The sequence below is a fragment of the Heterodontus francisci genome, chromosome 23, assembly GCF_036365525.1.
Source record: "Heterodontus francisci isolate sHetFra1 chromosome 23, sHetFra1.hap1, whole genome shotgun sequence".
Taxonomy (NCBI): Eukaryota; Metazoa; Chordata; class Chondrichthyes; order Heterodontiformes; family Heterodontidae; genus Heterodontus; species Heterodontus francisci.
The window spans coordinates 23,157,381-23,177,448 of NC_090393.1; the positions used below are offsets into that span (position 1 = coordinate 23,157,381).

General features: G+C 43.9%; 1 protein-coding gene and 1 long non-coding RNA gene across 2 annotated transcripts in view; one reads left to right on the forward strand and one right to left on the reverse strand.

The window, feature by feature from the left end:
• Positions 1 to 20,068, forward strand: part of LOC137382648 (clustered mitochondria protein homolog) — a 99,854-nt gene that overhangs the window by 77,715 nt on the left and 2,071 nt on the right. Inside the window, exons 18-25 of the mRNA XM_068054866.1 lie at positions 4,880 to 5,033; positions 6,386 to 6,525; positions 7,612 to 7,692; positions 9,541 to 9,666; positions 10,051 to 10,172; positions 11,847 to 11,940; positions 14,555 to 14,689; positions 19,260 to 19,333. Of these exons, the coding sequence (XP_067910967.1) occupies positions 4,880 to 5,033; positions 6,386 to 6,525; positions 7,612 to 7,692; positions 9,541 to 9,666; positions 10,051 to 10,172; positions 11,847 to 11,940; positions 14,555 to 14,689; positions 19,260 to 19,333 (926 nt within the window). The remainder of the gene's footprint in view (positions 1 to 4,879; positions 5,034 to 6,385; positions 6,526 to 7,611; positions 7,693 to 9,540; positions 9,667 to 10,050; positions 10,173 to 11,846; positions 11,941 to 14,554; positions 14,690 to 19,259; positions 19,334 to 20,068) is intronic.
• LOC137382650 (uncharacterized) lies at positions 14,518 to 17,659 on the reverse strand. Its single transcript, XR_010977249.1, has 2 exons — positions 17,059 to 17,659; positions 14,518 to 14,876 (listed from the first exon to the last, which is right to left on the reverse strand). It is a non-coding gene; the product is annotated as an uncharacterized lncRNA (long non-coding RNA).

The window sequence follows — 20,068 nt, forward strand, 5'->3', positions numbered from 1 at the left end:
TGTCTCCTCCATTTGCACGTTACCCTCACAGCTGTGCCATTGCTTTGCTTGAGTTGGTTCATCCATCATGCAGGTATTCCATTAAATAGCAGTGAAGCTAACTTGTTTACAAACCCAATTTGCTGAGTAAAACATAACAATAGATGGAAAATTGACTAATGTTTCAAATATGGTACACGATTTTGATGTAAGAAGCACAGTAAGAAAAGATTGGACACTATCCCATGTGGATTGAGCCAGGCAAATCGGATAAGTCCCAGGTTTGATTTGTGGTTTTTGTTGTGTTAGATGAAAAAAAGAATGAATTGCATTTATATAGTGCCAATCACTACCTCAGGACATCCCAAATTGCTTTACAGCCAATTAAGTATTTTTGAGGTGCAGTCACTGTTGTAATGTCGGAAACGTGGCAGCCAATTTGCACACAGCGAGACCCCAGAAACAGCAATGTTATAACGTATTTTAGTGATGCTGATTTGAGGGATAAATATTGGCCATGACACTGGGGATAATGTCCCTGCTCCTCTTCAAAACAGTGGCTTGGGATCTTTTACAGCCACCTGAAATGACAGACAGGTCCTTCATTTAACATCTCGTTTAAAAGACGCACCTCCAACAGTGCAGCAATCCCTCAGTACTGCACTGGAGTGCCAGCCTATGTTTTTTTTACTCATCACACAACCTTGTGACTCAGAGGCGAGAATGCTAACAACTGAGCCACAGATGCCACTATATCAATTGATCTCTCTAGTATAAGTGGGAAGATTAAGAAGAGGAAAAACGAGCCAGTTCTCACTTCTGTTCGCTGCCTGTGGTTTTGTGTGTGTGTATGTGTGTGCAGACATTGATTGAGGACAGGATCAGGCTCAGCTGTGATTTCCTTCCCACTCTGCTGTTTGGGAATGTCCCTTTGGATGTGGAAAGCTGCTGCTGTTGCTGCTTGTGAAAGTTGGGGAGGCGAGATTTACTCCGTCCACTAGTTATTGCGAAATTATAAATCTGTTCTTTCACTGCAGGTAGCACACAGAGTAAGCCTCCTTGTGTTTAATGAACAAGAGTCACACTCTTCATAGAAGTAAAGGGAGAACAATAGGAGGAGAAAAACAAAGAAGGTGTCCTCACATGGATCTATTTGGTTAACTGGGCACCAGTTTACTGATATACAAGCAGAGTCTATTTATACCATCTAAAATTACTTAATAGCTGCTGGAATAATTTTGGAATCTCAAAATTTGTCCCATGGCTGGATTTGATAAGAAGTGGTATAAGAGTCCCAATTTTATTTCGACAACAACTTGCATTTACATAGTGCCTCTAACATACTAAAATATCCCAAGGTGCTTCCCAGGAGCATTATCAAACATAATTTCAGTGATTGCAACCACCACACATCTGTGCTTCACCAATGGAATAAACATCCATCCCAGCCTGTTTCAGCAAGCAATTAAACTCTGTTTTCAGCTAAACGGTTTTGTCTTGTAAGATGTTATTCATAGAATTTTACAGAATAGATTCTGAACGAGTGTTTTGTAGTCTCTGAAATCAGCCACATAGCACCAAATGATGTCAGGAAGCCATCTGCTGTTCGAGGGGAGATTGGGAAGATCCCAATCTATGAAGGTAGTGTTAGTTACTTAAAATGTTAGCAAATATCAATCGGGGCTGAGATGTGTGAGACAACTGGTCTCAGTGCTCCTAGGAATGGGAACGTGGAAAAACCGCTAAATTGCTGCTTCTGATCTTTACCCACTTGCTTGATTTAAAAATGCCTTTGTGTGGATATTGGTAAAAGCAAAAGTTCATTGACTCTGACGTCCCATCAGCTCCAATAGTCTACTGACATTTAGGTCAAGGCTTGCAAGTGAAGATTACTTATTCTGGCAGGAGAGAGTTGCTGGCTGCTGTGAAATCATATCCCAGTAAGAGTCAATGGAGTAGAAATTACTCATCATTACACCCGTTTTCCAGATGAAAAATGACCCATATCGCAGGTGTTGCACGCACCCTGTCCTGCAAGCATTGCCATCGAGACAATTTTCAGGCAAACAGCTATTGGGCACCTTGCATATACTAATGAACAGTCTAATGCCTATTTTAAGACCACCCAGGCCAACTGGGTTCCCCAAGCAGAGCAGGCATTGGGTCTGCTCCACTCTGGTTTTTCAGACTTGACTGTAGCCTAGCAGCTGGCTGCCTCGAAAAAGATAGGTTTTTTTTAAATTATGGGGGTCTGAGGGAGAAACAAATTCCTGTAACTCCATCAGTCTCCTCAGATGGGCACTGCATACGCACTCTTCAGGAGCTCTGCTGCAGTTGCATTTTTTGGCTTTTCTGCAAATTTCCTCCATTAAAGATACAAATTTCTAATAGTATTTGCCACATTGTCAGTCACTCTCCGATACCTTACCCAATTGTCTACTCTTAATGTATGCATCTTGACAGTGAGAAAGAAGAAGCTATTTTAGTGTAGCTTTGATGGGATCTGGCTAATTCTGTTCCTGTCTTTGCCTGAAGTTCACAAACTTGCGTGCAATTCTGGTCGCCACACTACCAGAAGGACGTGGAGGCTTTGGAGAGGGTACAGAAGAGGTTTACCAGGATGTTGCCTGGTCTGGAGGGCATTAGCTATGAGGAGAGCTTGGATAAACTCGGATTGTTTTCACTGGAACGACGGAGGTGGAGGGGCGACATGATAGAAGTTTACAAAGTTATGAGTGGCATGGACAGAGTGGATAGTCAGAAGCTTTTTCTCAGGGTGGAAGAGTCAGTTACTAGGGGGCATAGGTTTAAGGTGAGAGGGGCAAAGTTTAGAGGGGATGTGCGAGGCAAATTCTTGACACAGAGGGTGGTGAGTGCCTGGAACTTGCTGCTGGGGGAGGTGGTGGAAGCAGGTACGATAGCGACGTTTAAGAGGCATCTTGACAAATACATGAATAGGATGGGAATAGAGGGATATGGTCCCCGGAAGTGCAGAAGGTTTTAGTTTAGGCAGGCATCAAAATCGGCGCAGGCTTGGAGGACCGAATGGCCTGTTCCTGTGCTGTACTGTTCTTTGTTCTAACATGCACTTTCCATCAAGATCTTTGGATAGTGATCAGGAACAGGAACAATACTTTATTTAATTTCTTCCCACTCCATCCCAAGAGCATTTAAGTCATCCATGAGGTGCTGTAGGCCATCAGCAATGGTAGAACTGTATTCAACTGCAATCAAGGCCTGGCGTATTCCTCCCTCTACCATTACCATCAAGCCAGGAGATCAACACTGGCATCTACCCGACGGTGTGGAAAATTTCCCACATATGTTCTGTCCACAAAAAGCAGAACAAATTCAATCCAGCCAATTACCACCCCATCAATCAGCAAAGTGATGGAAGGTGTCATTGACTGTGCTATCAAGCAGTACTTACTCAGCAATAACCTGCTCACTGATGCTAGTTTGGGTTCCACGAGGGGCACTCGGCACCAGACCTCATTACCGCCTTGGTCTAAACATGGATAAAAGAGCTGAATTCCAGAGATGAGGTTAGCATAACTGCCCTTGACATCAATGCAGCATTTAACCAAGTGTGGCATCAAACAGCCCTAGCAAAATTGAAGTCAATGGGAATCAGGGGGAAAATTCTCTCCTGGTTGGAGTCATACCTAACACAAAGGAAGATGGTTGCGGTTGTTGAATGCAAACATCTCAGCCCCAGGACATTGCTGCAGGTGTTCCTCAGGATAGTGTCCTAAGCCCAACCATATTCAGCTGCAGCATTAATGGCCTTCCCGCCATCATAAGGTCAGAAGTGGGGATGTTCACTAATGATGGCACAGTATTTAGCACTTCACAGATCTGAAGCAGTCCATGCCCGCATGCAGCAAGACCTGGACAACATTCAAGCTTGGGCTGAAAAGTGGAAAGTAATACTCATGCCACACAAGTGCCAGTCAATGACCATTTCCAACAGGAAAGAATCTAACCATCTCCCCTTGACGTTTAGTGGCATTACCATCGCCGACTCTCTCACCATCAACATCCTGGGGGGTTACAATTGATTAGAAACTTAATAGCACCAGCCATATAAATACTGGGGCTACAAGAGCAGGTCAGAGGTTGGGAATTCTGCAGCAAGTAACTCCTCCTAACTCCCCAAAGCCTGTCCACCATCTACCAGACACAAGTCAGGAATGTGATGGAATACTCTCCACTTGCCTGGATAAGTGCAGTTTCAGCAAAACTCAAGAAGTTTGACACCATCCAGGACTAAGCAACCCACTTGATTGGCCTCCCAACCACCACCTTAAACACTCACTCCCTCCACCACCGCGCACGGTGGTAGTGGTGTGTACCATCTACAAGATGCACTGCAGCAACTTGCCAAGTCTCCTTCAACAGCACTTTCCAAACCTGCAACCTCTCCCATTTAGAAGGACAAGGGCAGCAGATGCATTGGAACCCCACCATCTGCAAGTTCCCCTCCAAGCCACACACCATCCTGACTTGACTATATCAACGTTCCTTCACTGTCACCGGGTCAAAATCCTGGAACTCCCTTCTTAACAGCACTGTGGGTGAACCTAAACCACATAGACTGCAGCAGTTCAAGAAGGCAGCTCATCACCACCATATCAAGGGCATTTAGGGATGAGCAACAAATGCTGACCTTGCCAGTGATGCTTACATCCCATGAACAAATGCATTTAAAAAATTTATCAATCGAAGCACAACTCCCCTAGCTGAAATCAGTTACCTGGCATAAATAAAAGATCAAACTTAGGATTGTTCTGGTACGTCAGAGGCAGAATACACTTGCTGAGCCATCCATGGAGCGTTCAGTCACCCTTTTTTGATTTGTTGCAGTTTGTTCATTATAAGCTTGAATGTTTTCTTTCAGATTCTGCTGCGAGAATATAACTTTGACAGTCGACACAAGCCCACCTTCACAGAGGATGATATTCTGAACATTTTCCCTGTGTTTAAGCACATCGTTGTGAAGGCAACAGATGCTGATCAGGTTTATCAGAATGCACAAACTGAAATTCAGAAAGGTATGCTATCTCGAGGGGACAGTGTCGGTGTTTGGGTAGAACATTAAGAATGACATCCTTTCATCAATGAGATCAAATAGAAAGAGTTTGATATTTCCTTCAGATGATGTTAAGGGTCCAGAATAAAATTAGGTCAGATGAACCCAATCTCACTGAGCGTGCACTCATGCTGAAACTGCTCAGCATTTGAGTAAAAGAGGAAAAGCTAGGCTGGGAAATGTCACAATATACCGCTGGGGGTACTCTTTCTCTGGCTGAGATTTTAGACACGTATTTCTAACAGTGTAGATGGAGTCTTACTCTTTATCTAACTTGTGCTGCATCTGATTTGGGAATGTATGTAGTACTGAGTCAATTCAGTGGTGGGGGCGGTGGGGTGGAATTCAGCTTTCCCAACGTGTCATCACTCCCTTTATAACACAAGCTCCAGATGCCGTCTCTGTCCACCTCTTTGGTGCTGCGTACCTAAGTGGAGGACTATTCTTGAAATTCAGTGACTACAACAGGGATTTTGAAAGGGGAAAAATGGGTAGAAAAGATGCCCAAAGGAAAAGAAGATGCCAGAAGATTAGGGGGAGAGACCAAAGTATGATTTGATGATGACAGACACACAGCCCACACCAATGGGGGATAGTGTGACAAGGTGGGTAGGTGGGGTTGATTCATGCAAAAGGGACTGGTTTAAAGTGACTTATAGCTTTTTCCTGCTCATAATTCTTGTGTCATAAACGGGGGTCATGACGGTATGAAAATCAACAACAGCCAGGTAACAGACATTTGGACTTTATATATTTTACTAAGATCTACCAAATTATCCCCTTTTTGCCTGAAACAGTGTGGATAACCAGTTGACCTCCTTGGACGCTGCCAGTGATGCTCTGTAACTGGTCTCTGGGGTTGCACACAATAGCTGTGAGATTGACTTGCAGTCTAGTTCAAGATACATTTTCCTTCTCCTCTGCTATAGGCTTTGGCTTTTGCATGGCTTCCCCCCCTCCTGACTATATGATCAAGAAAAACCGGAAGCCTGCTTGTGGGAAATGAAGGGTGTGTACCCACATTTGAGCATTGTATAGTGTAATATATTACAGCTTTGTGTCAGATATGTATGAATCTGGGAGATGCACAACATGATGTGACTTCTCCACCCAGTATTCATACCACTTTTTTCCTAAAGACGCCAATTCTTGCTGAACTTTAGGTCCTCTGCACCTGGTGATACCTCTCTCAAGTAATCATTCAATATCCAATATTGATAGTGATCGGGAAAAGAAACCATGGCTGTTTTTCCCTACTTTCATTTCTTCCCTAACTTGTAGCTGTGACTGTTAATTTTTTTTTAATGTTTCCAGGAAACCTTAAGAGGGGTTTCGAGTTGCTCAATGAATCTTTAAACCAATTCAAAAATGTGTATGGAGCCTTGCACCCTGACATCTGTAGTTGTTTGAGTCTTTTTGCACGGGTCAACTACATCATGGATAACATCCCTGAGGTGAGCAGTAATTCCAGCTTTGGACAGCTGGGTGAATGCGCGTGGGAGCTCTGTGCCAGAAGACTTGATCATTCCACACCATTAAGGATATGGTTGTTTTGCTATTCCCTATGCCATCAGGTCCTGATCTTGCTAGGCCCACGGTGGGAGGTGCCAAGCTTTTAATGGGAGGAAAATCTGAATATGAAAAGATCTTTCCCGCTGTAATGTATGTGAAGTGGTTGCCTCAAGTGACGATCTCAATTATTTATTTTATTATTTATTAATACAGCACTGAAACAGGCCCTTCGGCCCACCGAGTCTGTGCCGACCAACAACCACCCATTTATACTAACCCTTCAGCAATCCCATATTCCCTACCTACACTAGGGGCAATTTACAACAGCCAATTTATCTATCACCTGCAAGTCTTTGGCAGGAAACCAGAGCACCCGGCGAAAACCCACGCAGTCACAGGGAGAACTTGCAAACTCCGCACAGACAGTACCCAGAATTGAACCCGGGTCCCTGGAGCTGTGAGGCTGCGGTGCTAACCACTGCGCCACTGTGCCATAAAATCTTCTGCCTCATTCTGGAAATCATGGGCAGTATGCAACACCACACATTTACACAATATGCATGTGGCTGTGGCCACCCCAACTGTAGCCTGGGTGTCTAGGCACTCCACATGTCACTGGGCACTCATGAAGGAATTAACAGATTTGTAAATGGAGTCCCTGTAGCTTTACATTATTAGTGTTGTCATTGTTATACTTTCCCCAGCCTCTTATCATTAGTATTCATAGGGGGAGAAGAAAAACTTTTTATTAAGTTAGGCTTCGACATTGGGAGACAGCAAATATAGTGTGTACAATAATGTAGAACAAGTTCCTGCAGGAGTCATTGTATTCAACACAAATCACAGAAGCAATATCCATGTTGCCTGTCCAAAGCTGGCTACCACAGTCAAGTCTCAGGGTGACAAGGTAGTGTCAGGGAGACAGTACATTGTGAAGACTCTTTTTAGATAGAGGTGATTTCCCCAATTTGGTGCTGCATCTCTCAATTATGTTGCATGCTGATGTTTTCCCTCTGTTTTTACAACAGGCTATAAGCAAACAGCAGAAAGCTGTAATAATCAGCGAGCGGATTCTTGGCTTTGACCATCCCAACACCATCCATGAATATGTGAGTAATCTCTTGGGCTCTCCCCAGCACCCTTTTCCCATCAATCTTCACTCTTTTTTGTTCACTTGAAGCCACCAACTTATGCTGGGATATGCTTACACATGCAGGTGCCTTTGGCACTCTACTACTCTTCAGTTATTGTTGGCATGCTATTTCACCATGACATCATCACAGCTGAGCTCAGTCCTGGTAACATTCACACACACATGCATTTTTACGAGATAGTGATCAAGAATGGGAACTACAGTCAGTTTTCCCCCTGCTAACCAGGACAGCTGAAGCCAAGTGTAACACCCTTGCTTACCACCCTGGTGAACTTAGCCAACTCAACAGAGAATGGGAATTGAACCTGGAACCTTTCTGGTCCATACAGAAGTATTTCTTGTGAAGTTACAAAAGACGTGATCAGATTGGTAATTATCTATAATTCTCTTTTTCTGCTGAAATGGCTGGGAATGGATGTATGTTGATTGTGTTTGCAATATATTCAGCAAAAACAGATTTATTGCCAGTAAATTGCCAAAGATGGATCGTACAATTTGTGGCAGTAAAATTCTCAGATATATTCATGTGATGACGTCAGTGAAACTCCCATGGACCCTGCAGTTAAGGTACTCATTCAGACACTGATATCCTATGGACAATATCAGTATTTTGCTACTTGATGTTGTTTGTCAACTTAATTCAGTCTATACAGGAACACTGACTTGGGAGGCAAGAAGCTCTTGTTGGTAATAACATTATTACATTGTAAATAACTGAAAAACATCTTGGGCTCCAGCAATTCCATTATTCTGCATGTTGTAGCCAAATCTCATTTATTATACACTCTGTTGTTAAACCCTGTGTAATATCTATGCATTACTATGGCTGGAATCTTGTTCTGTCACCGCCGAGATTGGTGGCAGGCGAAGGAAGTGGCGCACGGCTCAAGCCAGCTGCATGTCGGTGAGCCGCCGAAATCTTCAGTGCAGCGGCTCATTTGAATGGATGGGGCGGCTTGACCCCCACCATGTGGAGGGGGAGGCTCATCTGTCACTGGCAATGGCGCCAGCTGCATGTGCGCAGGCAGCTGACACCATGTTTAAAGGGCTTGGAGCCCCTCTGGGATTTTTAAAGAAATCATTAAACATTTTTATAAACAATTAAAACCAATATTTTTGGACCTCTCCCACCCACTCCCCTGCCCACCCCCCCCCCCCACCCCCACCCACCCCCCCCCCCCCACCCCCACCCAATACCCACATTATTAGATACTTGCCCTCTCCACCCCAAAATGCTTAAGTTTTCCAACTGACCTTTCTCCCCCCCCCCCCCCCTCAAAGTGCAAAGACTATCAACTTTACCCCTTCCCACCAGCCCCTCCATGAGGGAGCTTTATTGCTGCTCCCCCCAACCCCCCCGCACAGGAAAAGTGACCTGCTCCCCATTCCCAACCAGTGTGGTGCCTCAATTCCCCAGATGGGGATCGGAAGGCACAGGACTGCTGGCCAGTGGCACGAAGATCGCACCGGGACCGGAGATGGCGGCGGGCTTGCAGTTATACCAGGTATTTAAATTAAATATGTAAATGCCAGGCCTGTTGCCTCTCCACCTTCGTGAATATCGGGCCGGGCCCTTACATGTCGGGGGTGGGCCTCCTCCAGAGCGATCTTCAGGCCCCCCTCCCACCACCATGGACCCCGATGCCTGGGCGGGGGAGCTAAATTCAGCCCCATGTCGCCAGTGTCGCTTCAGCATATGAATTGTTACTTTGGATTTGAAACAAGGAGCAATTTCCTGCTTAGGCGCAGACTGAGGTGAAATTGTAATGTTATGCTCATCACTGCCTTCTATTGTTTTTCACAGGCCAGCCTAGGCCTCTACTGCTTCGCCAACAACCAGGTCTCAGTAGCGCTGAGGCTGCTATACCGCGCTCTCTACCTGATGCTCACTGTCACTGGAGAAGACCATCCAGCAATAGCCGTATTTGATGTAAGTGTATAAATGACAGCTTTCCTTGGGGTGGAATGAGTTTCAATACAGAACTCCCTGGTGTATTTTCTTGTGAGGGGGGTGGTGGAATCCAAGTTAAAACTCATCAAAGATGGTAAGTCACCTGAATTGGCACCAACCAGACATGTTATCAACTTCATGACTGGAAATCAGTGTGACTTGCATTTAAATAACACTCTTACTGTAGAAAAAAGTTCCAGGGCACTTCACAGAGGTGTCCTGCAATCACCATTTTGGGATGTGGGAGGGGGAAGTGGGGAAGGGTCTGTCAATGTAGATGCTTCACTATCTTAAAGCGAAGTGTCTGGTGGGCGGGACTTGGAGTTGCTCAGTCTGAAATTAACTTTTATTTCCCTCCCACAGAGTAACATTGGCCTAATGCTCCAAGCTGCACTGGATTGTGACCTCGCAATTCGATTTCTGCAGAAAGCTCTGGAATTAAACCTCAAATATTACGGAGCCCAGGCTGTAGAGACCGCTCTGAGGTACAGCACAGGTCTTCTCCTGTATCTAATAAACTTAACTTAGAATTGCTTTAGAGTTAACAGAATGCAAATGGCCTAAGAATCTTGCACATATCCATGTCTGCTGTGCAAAGTTCTTTTGGTTTTTGTAAAGGAATTTGTAAATGTTCCTATCTCAAAGCGACTACAAGTTCCTAGTAAAAACTAAATGCTTCACATGCGAACCTTTTTATCTCTGGGACCTGAGTTCAAATTTAGCCCAGATTGATGAGAATGAAAGTTTCTTGTCTACCAGCTGCAAGGATCCTGCATAAAATTAGTTTGCGTGGTCAGTCTAATTCCTGGTGGGCGTAGGCCTACAGAACAAACCTCCTCCTATTTGACAGCCTCCCTCAAAGAGGCTACAAGATGGCTATAAAAATATCACACTGATGCATTAGCATGCTGATCGAAGGTCAGGATTGATGTTGAGTACAGTAAGCCTTAAAGGAATAGCGTCTTTCATGATCCCAAGCCGCCCCAAATGCTTTACAGCCAATGAAGTAATGTTGGAGGTGTAGCTATTGTTGTAATGTCGGGAAATATGGCAGGTAGTTTGCATACAGCAAGGTCCCATAAACAGCAATGAGGTAATGACCAGATTATCTGTCTTAATGATGTTGGTTGAGGGATAAGTATTGACCAGGACAGTGGGAGCACTTTCCGTCTTTGATTAGTGCTTTGGAGGAGTGAGCAAGAATCAAAAGCCTGCATCTAATCTTTACCTAGCCTGGGAATGCTTGATGCTGACACCCTAAAACAGTAGTGTACAAGATTTGTGTCTTTGTGGGCCACATTAGTGTATATCATGGAGCTCAAAGGCTATATATAAAACTGAAATTAACATTCCCATTAATTTGCAAACATTGCAAGCTGCTGCTCCAACAGGTCTTAGTTTTAGGATTTATCTATCAATGGGGAAACAGTGCTAAGGATAAACTTTTGCCCACCTCCAGGCCCAAGGAATTCAAACAAGACAAACTAGAACGTAAGATGTTATTGTCAAGGCTGTGGGCTGGCTCACAGCTGCCCTAAATGAGTGTTCCACCAACTTCCCTCTGCTTGAAAAGTACAAAACTCTCAAACCACGTTTAAAGATGTAAATGGATATTGCACTATTTTTCACCTGCCAGTGCACAGATTGCTGATAAATCTTAGAATCTGACATTATACTGATGTGCCTTAGCCATCCATGATAGCTAACAGTTAGTTGTTAGGCTGTTAAGGGTTCATTGTTATGTTTTTGGCTGTTTCCCTCTTATTTGTAGCTTGTTCGCTTAGTTGTAAATTACTGTAATCACTGATGTAATTTTTTTTCAAAAAACTGCACCATGCAGCTTCTTAACTTGGCAGTAGTTCTGATCACGTTCTTTAAAAATTCAGCCATATCAAAGATCTGATTTGAAATTTAGAAGGATGTTCCATCACAATATGTGGCCTGTTTATGAATTGATCACAACTAACCCCTCCCAACCCCATCTGAAACCTAGTCTGCAGGAGCCACTAAAAAATATTATACAGGAAAGTTCCATTTTGCAGGGAGCCCACAAATGTCTCACAGGAAAATGGACTTAAATTCAAGGTCTCACAAAAAGGATAAAGGTCATGAGTTGAACTGTACTTAAGTCTAATTCGATTTTTGTTTGAATTGTACAGCTATCACCTCATGGCCCAAGTCTACGCTAGCAAGGTAGAGTTCCGAACAGCTATGCAGCACGAGAAGAAAGCCTACACCATCTACAGGGTTCAGGTCAGTTATTCCAAAGCTGCTTCCTCCTGGTGTTGTAAAGCTTTGGCTCACAAGTCAACCTTTAATGAATCTTTTGAGGGCTACCTTAGTGTACTACGCTCAATTAAATACAAGGCAACCCTGTACTATGCTGAATAAACTTCAAGTCCAGGTAGTTGCACAGCAAATAATGTTTACCTCGCTAAATAAAAAATGCTATTGAATTATGGAATGAATAATCTTATTTTTTAATAAGGAATTCAATCAGTCCATCCACCTCCTCTCATTCTGTGTACAAGGCTACATAAACAATTTTCCACTCCCTCAACTTCACCTTTGGCAGAGGAAGGCGAGTCTTCATCCACATACCTCAATTGTTTTATATTATAATCTGCAATGCAATCAGTAAAAGGTTTTGATACGGAGTTGCACTGCAGGGGGATGGTTAATTTTCTTAGTTCATATCACCCATTGCTTTCTGAACCGATTGCTCTTCTAATGTTAGGCATGTGCTATGATGAGAATCACACACAGTCATAGAGTTATACAGCACAGAAACAGGCCCTTCGGCCCATCGTGTCCATGCCGGCCATCAAGCACCTAACTATTCTAATCCCATTTTCCAGCACATGGCCCGTAGCTTTGTACGCTCTGGCGTTTCAAGTGCTCATCTAAATACTTCTTAAATGTTATGAGGGTTCCTGCCTCCTCCACCTCTTCAGACAGTGCGTTCCAGATTCCAATCATGCTCTGGGTGAAAATTTTTTTCCTCAAATACCCTCTAAACCTCCTGCCCCTTAAGTCTATGCCCCCTGGTTATTGACCCCTCCGCTAAGGGAAAAAGTTTCTTCCTATCTAACCTATCAATGCCCCTCATAATTTTGTATACCTCAATCAGGTCCCCCCTCAGCCTTCTCTGCTCTAAGGAAAACAACCCTAGCCTTTTCAGTCTCCCTTCATAGCTGAAATGCTCCAGCCCAGGCAACATCCTGCTGAATCTCCTCTGCATCCTCTCCAGTGCAATCACATCCTTTCTATAGTGTGGTGACCAAAACTGTACACAGTACTCCAGCTGTGCCCTAACTAGCATTTTATACAGCTCCATCATTACCTCCCTGCTCTTATATTCTATGCCTCGGCTAATAAAGGCAAGTATCCCATATGCCTTTCTAACCACCTTATCTACCTGTGCTGCTGCCTCAATGACCTATGGACAAGTACACCAAGGTCCCTCTGATGCACTGTACTTCCTAGGGTCCTACCATCCATTGTATATTCCCTTGCCTCGTTAGTCCTCCCAGAATGCATCACCTCACACTTCTCAGGATTAAATTCCATTTGCCACTGCTCTGCCCATCTTACCAGCCCATCTGTATTATCCTGTAATCTAAGGCTTTCCTCCTCACTATTTACGACGACACCAATTTTCACGTATTCTGCAAACTTACTGATCATACCTCCTATATTCACGTCTAAATCAAGAGCCATGGGCTCTTACCTTCTTAACCATTCTCCCATGCGGGACCTTATCAATAGCCTTACTGAAGTCCATGTAGACTACATCAACTGCTTTGCCCTCATCTACACATCTAGCCACCTACTCAAAAAATTCAATCAAGTTAGTTAGACACAATCTCCCCCTGACAAAGCCATGCTGACTATCCCTGCTTCTCCAAGTGGAGATTAATCCTGTCTCTCAGAATTTTTTCCAATAGTTTCCCTACTACTGATGTTAGACTCATCGGCCTGTAATTACCTGGTTTATCCCTGCTACCCTTCTTGAATAATGGTACCACATTTGCTGTCCTCCAGTCCTCTGGTACCTCTCTTGTGGCCAGAGAGGATTTGAAAATTTGTGTCAGAGCCCCTATCTCCTCCCTTGCCTCACATAACAGCCTAGGATACATCTCATCTGGGCCTGGGGATTTATCCACTTTTAAGCCCACTAACACAGCTAATACTTCCTCCCTTTCAATGCTAATATATTCAAGTATATCACAATCCCCCTCCCTGATCTCTACACCTACATCGTCCTTCTCCATAGTGAACACATGGTAATATGTATTTCCTGCTCAGATGTTGCACTATAGAAGGGTTGCTGACTGGGTTAGATGCAGAGGAATGGGAGGGGACACATCTAAGCATAAATATCAGCACAGACCAGTTGGGCTAAATGGCCGGTTTCTGTATTGTAGACTCCATGTAAGATTTTGGTCTGGGATAAGTGGAGTGAAAAATCCACTTTATACTGTAGCAGTGCATAGGCAAAATGGGAATCATATGTTATGGCAGCAGTGGGCACCTCTGTAAGATAGAGGCAGTGGTATCATGTGCTGACATTGTTGATACTCTGTTGGTTCTAATGCATAAATCAAACAGTTCTTATGCAATTGAAATACTTGCTAGAGCACAAGAAAGCATATAATATTAAAAGGCCATTTAGCCCATTAAGTCCTCTCCTTCCACAGACCACAAGCATTCTCCTCCACCATTTACTCCCCCGAGAGAAAGAACTAGATAAATATTGCTGGTTTGAGCAAAACCCCAGAATATTTACTGCTTAGAATAACAACTGTATGAAAATGTGGCAGTACTAAATCAGACCAATTTTCTTGCACTTTTATTTCAAACACAGCTTGGGGAGACTCACCAAAAGACAAAAGAGAGCTCTGAGTTCTTGAAGCATGTCACCAAGCAGGCAGTGAACCTACAGCGAACCATGAATGAGATTTATAAGAACGGATCAAATGCCAATCTTCCTCCAGTACAGGTCAGTGCCCCTTACTTACAAGGGGATAAAGTACCTCTTTCCTCACATTTCTTTTAGTGTGCATCTTGCCAGATAGGTGAAGAATCTGTTCCCAGGGAGAGATGTCTTGGTGAGGACTCAGAAGCTAGTTGGTCATTGTCAGCAGACATATTATGTATCATTATGTTCCTGTGAAAATGTTATGTTCCTGTGAAAATGAGGGATAGAAATGGCAAGATTAGGGAACCATGGATGACAGGTGAAATTGTGAGACTAGCTAAGAGGAAAAAGGAAGCATACGTAAGGTCTAGGAGGCTGAAGAAAGACGAAGCTTTGAAAGAATATCGGGAATGTAGGACCAATCTGAAACGAGGAATTAAGAGGGCTAAAAGGGGTCATGAAATATCTTTAGCAAACAGGGTTGAGGAAAATCCCAAAGCCTTTTATTCATATATAAGGAGCAAGAGGGTAACTAGAGAAAGGAAAGGCCCACTCAAGGACAAAGGAGGAAAGTTATGCGTGGAGTCAGAGAAAATGGGTGAGATTCTAAACGAGTACTTTGCATCGGTATTCACCGAGGAGAGGGACATGACGGATGTTGAGGTTAGGAACAGATGTTTGATTACTCTTGGTCAAGTCGGCATAAGGAGGGAGGAAGTGTTGGGTATTCTAAAAGGCATTAAGGTGGACAAGTCCCCAGGTCCGGATGGGATCTATCCCAGGTTACTGAAGGAAGCGAGAGAGGAAATAGCTGGGGCCTTAACAGATATCTTTGCAGCATCCTTAAACACGGGTGAGGTCCCGGAGGACTGGAGAATTGCTAATGTTGTCCCCTTGTTTAAGAAGGGTAGCAGGGATAATCCAGGTAATTATAGACCGGTGAGCCTGACGTCAGTGGTAGGGAAGCTGCTGGAGAAGATACTGAGGGATAGGATCTATTCCCATTTGGAAGAAAATGGGCTTATCAGTGATAGGCAACATGGTTTTGTGCAGGGAAGGTCATGTCTTACCAACTTAATAGAATTCTTTGAGGAAGTGACAAAGTTGATTGATGAGGGAAGGGCTGTAGATGTCATATACATGGACTTCAGTAAGGCGTTTGATAAGGTTCCCCATGGTAGGCTGATGGAGAAAGTGAAGTCGCATGGGGTCCAGGGTGTACTAGCTAGATGGATAAAGAACTGGCTGGGCAACAGGAGACAGAGAGTAGCAGTGGAAGGGAGTTTCTCAAAATGGAGACGTGTGACCAGCGGTGTTCCACAGGGATCCGTGCTGGGACCACTGTTGTTTGTGATATACATAAATGATTTGGAGGAAAGTATAGGTGGTCTGATTAGCAAGTTTGCAGATGACACTAAGATTGGTGGAGTCCTTTTGGGCCTCCTTATCTCGAGAGACAATGGATACGCGCCTGGAGGTGGTCAGTGGTTTGTGAAGCAGCGCCTGGAGTGGCTATAAAGGCCAATTCTGGAGTGACAGGCTCTTCCACAGGTGCTGCAGAGAAATTTGTTTGTCGGGGCTGTTGCACAGTTGGCTCTCCCCTTGCGCCTCTGTCTTTTTTCCTGCCAACTACTAAGTCTCTTCGACTCGCCACAATTTAGTAGCAGATAGTGAAGGGGACTGTCAGAGAATACAGCAGAATATAAATAGATTGGAGAGTTGGGCAGAGAAATGGCAGATGGAGTTCAATCAGGGCAAATGCGAGGTGATGCATTTTGGAAGATCCAATTCAAGAGTGAACTATACAGTAAATGGAAAAGTCCTGGGGAAAATTGATGTCCAGAGAGATTTGGGTGTTCAGGTCCATTGTTCCCTGAAGATGGCAACGCAGGTCAATAGAGTGGTCAAGAAGGCATACGGCATGCTTTCCTTCATCGGACGGGGTATTGAGTACAAGGGTTGGCGGGTCATGTTACAGTTGTATAAGACTTTGGTTCGGCCACATTTGGAATACTGCGTGCAGTTCTGGTCGCCACATTACCAAAAGGATGTAGATGCTTTGGAGAGGGTGCAGAGGAGGTTCACCAGGATGTTGCCTGGTATGGAGGGCGCTAGCTATGAACAGAGGTTGAGCAGATTAGGATTATTTTCATTAGAAAGACGGAGGTTGAGGGGGGACCTGATTGAGGTGTACAAAATCATGAGAGGTATAGACAGGGTGGATAGCAAGAAGCTTTTTCCCAGAGTGGGGGATTCAATTACTGGGGGTCACGAGTTCAATGTGAGAGGGGAAAAGTTTAGGGGGGATATGCGTGGAAAGTTCTTTACGCAGAGGGTGGTGGGTGCTTGGAATGCGTTGCCAGCGGAGGTGGTAGACGCAGGCACAATAGCGTCTTTTAAGATGTATCTAGACACATACATTAATGGGCAGGAAGCAAAGAGATACAGACCCTTAGAAAATAGGCGACATGTTTAGATAGAGGATCTGGATCGGCGCAGGCTTGGAGGGCCGAAGGGCCTGTTCCTGTGCTGTAATTTTCTTTGTTCTTTATTCTTTCAGCTGAAATCCAGACAATGGGAGATTGATGCTGATTAGTTGGCCATGTAGGATTTGCTGTCAGTTTTACAACAACTTTCTACAGTACCTTTAACATAGTAAAATGTCCCAAGGAGCTTCATAGGAGCATTCCAAAACAAAATATGACACAGAGCCACATAAGGAGATGTTAGGGCAGATGACCAGCTTGGTCAAAGAGATCAGTTTTATGGATAGTCTTAGAGGAAGAAAAGAGGCAGAGAGGTTTAGGGAGGGAATTCCAGAGCTTAGGGTTTTGGCAATTGAAGACACGGCTGCCAATAGTGGAGTGATTAAAATCGGGGATGCTCAAGAGGCCAGAATTGAAGGAGTGCAGATACCTGAGGTGTGTAGGGTTGGAGGAGGTTACAGAGATGAGGAGGGTCGTGGAAGGATTTGAAAATGAGAATGAGGATTTTAAAATTGAGGTGTTGCTTATCCAGGAACCACTGTTGGTCAGTGAGCAAAGGGTGAATGGAACTTGAAGTGAATTAGAACACAGTGTTTTGTTTTTAAAAAGAAAACTTAGAATTCTGTGTGTTGAAAAAAACTGAGAAAAAAGATTTTTTTTGCTCACTGGACACTAACCTGCAAATAGTTGGAATTCCTGCAATGTTTTGAACGGAAGTTGAACTTGTACAAGGACAGGTAAACCAGCAATTTCAAGGAAACCACAGGGGTTTGACCTTTCTTCAGAACAGCTTTTGAGTGACAGGGGGAGACACTGTGACTGGACACGTGACCATGTTCAGGAAGGTTCCTTTTTCACCTTGGACCCTTTAAAAAGCCTATGAATTGGACAAAGGGCAGGCATTTGAAATCTTGCTTTGATCGAGCTGGAGCAAGGGAGAAAGACCCAGAAAAGTGTTCTCTGTAAAGGAGACTTGCATCTCTTGAAGAGGAATCCTGCATTTGAAAGGTGGCAGATTCCTATTGCCTCCAGTCTCTGAATAATTCCTGCATCCAGAGTGGTTCTTGTTGCCTCCTGTGTTTTGAGAGATCCTGAAATCTCAAGAAAGCTTCTACTGCTACATTGCTGTTTTTAAAAATCTAAGCAGACCGGTTGCTGCACCCCTGCTGAAAGACCTGTGTGACGCCTGCTGCAGACAAATTGCCTTGAAAGCCTACCCATCACAGACTGTTCATCAACTTTGCCTGGAGAGACTTGGAATGGCATCTGACTATTTGACTCTGGGGCACCTCACCGTACTGAAAACATCCTACCTGACCATGATAAACTCAATTATTTTTATTATTTCTTCTATTCCTAAGAAACAGCTGTAAACCAAAAATCTTTTTGCAGTTAACCAGTTTTTAAAAATGTATGTGTGTGTGCATGAGGGTTAAGGAAATAAGGGGTTTTTCATATATAAATTTATTTCAGTAGTTAAGACCTTTTTTCTCATAAATAGTTAATGTTGTTGTTTAAAGAAACCTGGTTTGGTGTGCTTTATTGTGGGGGGGAAAAATACAGTATTTAATTTGGCTGTTCTTTGGTAGGTGGGAAACTTTATTTGATATGCTATGACCTGTGGAGTAGTGGGACTGAATTAACAGTGCATTACTCCCGCCTTGATCGTAACAACAGGCAGAAGAGTTTTGTATGACCACGAGTTTATGAAGGGTGGAAAATAGGCGGCCTTCCAGGAGTGCATTGAAATTGTCAAGTCCAGAGGTAACAAAAGCATGGATTAGTGTTTCAGCAGCAGACGAGCTGAATCGGGAGCCGAGTCGGGCAATATTATGGAGGTGGAAATAGGTATTCTTAGAGATAGTTTAGAGACAGTGCAGGCGTTGAAAGAGATGGTCGTGAGGTAGGGCTAGGTGTTGTAAGGGACATTTGGAAACTGATACTGTTTTCAGATGATGTCACCAAGGGGGAGTGTGTAGATGTGAAAAAGCAGGGGCCAAGGATCGATCCTTTGGGGACACCAGAGATGACAGTACAGGAGCAGAAAGTGAAGCCATTGCAGGTGATTCTCTGGCTACGAATGGATAGATAAGAATAGAACCATTTAAATGAATATCCCTTTGCAGAGGGAACAGTAGGTGACATCTTGCCAATTCTTTTTTCAGACCACACCCCTGAGTAACAAAATGATGCTGGAACAGCTCAACATGATCAATGGGATTGTTGTCATCGATACCAGGTAACGTTGCACTTTCTGTTGCTGTGAATTAGTGCCATATTTTCCCCAAGAGATTGCTACATTCTGAATTAATGTCATTTGGCAGTCAATTAAATCAGTGCAAGAACATTCAAGGATCAATCTGTAAACACTGGCAGAGAGATTGATATGGACAATTATATCAAGACTGGAAATACTTGACCTTCCTATGACATTTAATGTCTCAGCCGCAAGTGGCATTATGGTGTGAAAGCACTTTATATTGCTTTCTGATGACTTATTTCGTGTTTGCTGGCAAGGCTGGTGCTGAACCTTATAAGCCAGAAGGTCTTTGCTGATCTCAGTGAGCGCAACTTGAGCATCCTTGGGTAAGGAAGGAAAAAACATGGCTTCTTTTTGCTCACAGGCCCTAATCTGGGACTCTGGTTAGAAATCTGCAAACGTTGAAGTTGAGAGTGATCTCGGCTGTGGGGCTTTCACTGTCAAGTAGCCTGCCAACACTCTAGCATATTCTAGGCTGATATGTGAAGAAGTCACTTGGGCCATATACTAGAGAACAACAAAGCTAGAAAATGCATGAGAACTGTGCGTGTGTGTTCCTCAAATCCATACCTGTGGTACTGCTCTTCTCCTCATTGTTGGAAATTGCTATGTGCAAAGTGACTGCCAAGTTTCCCTACAAAACAATATGAGCGTGCAATTCAAAAGTAATTCACTTGCTGTGAATCTTTAGGAAATCTTGAGGATGTGAAAGTT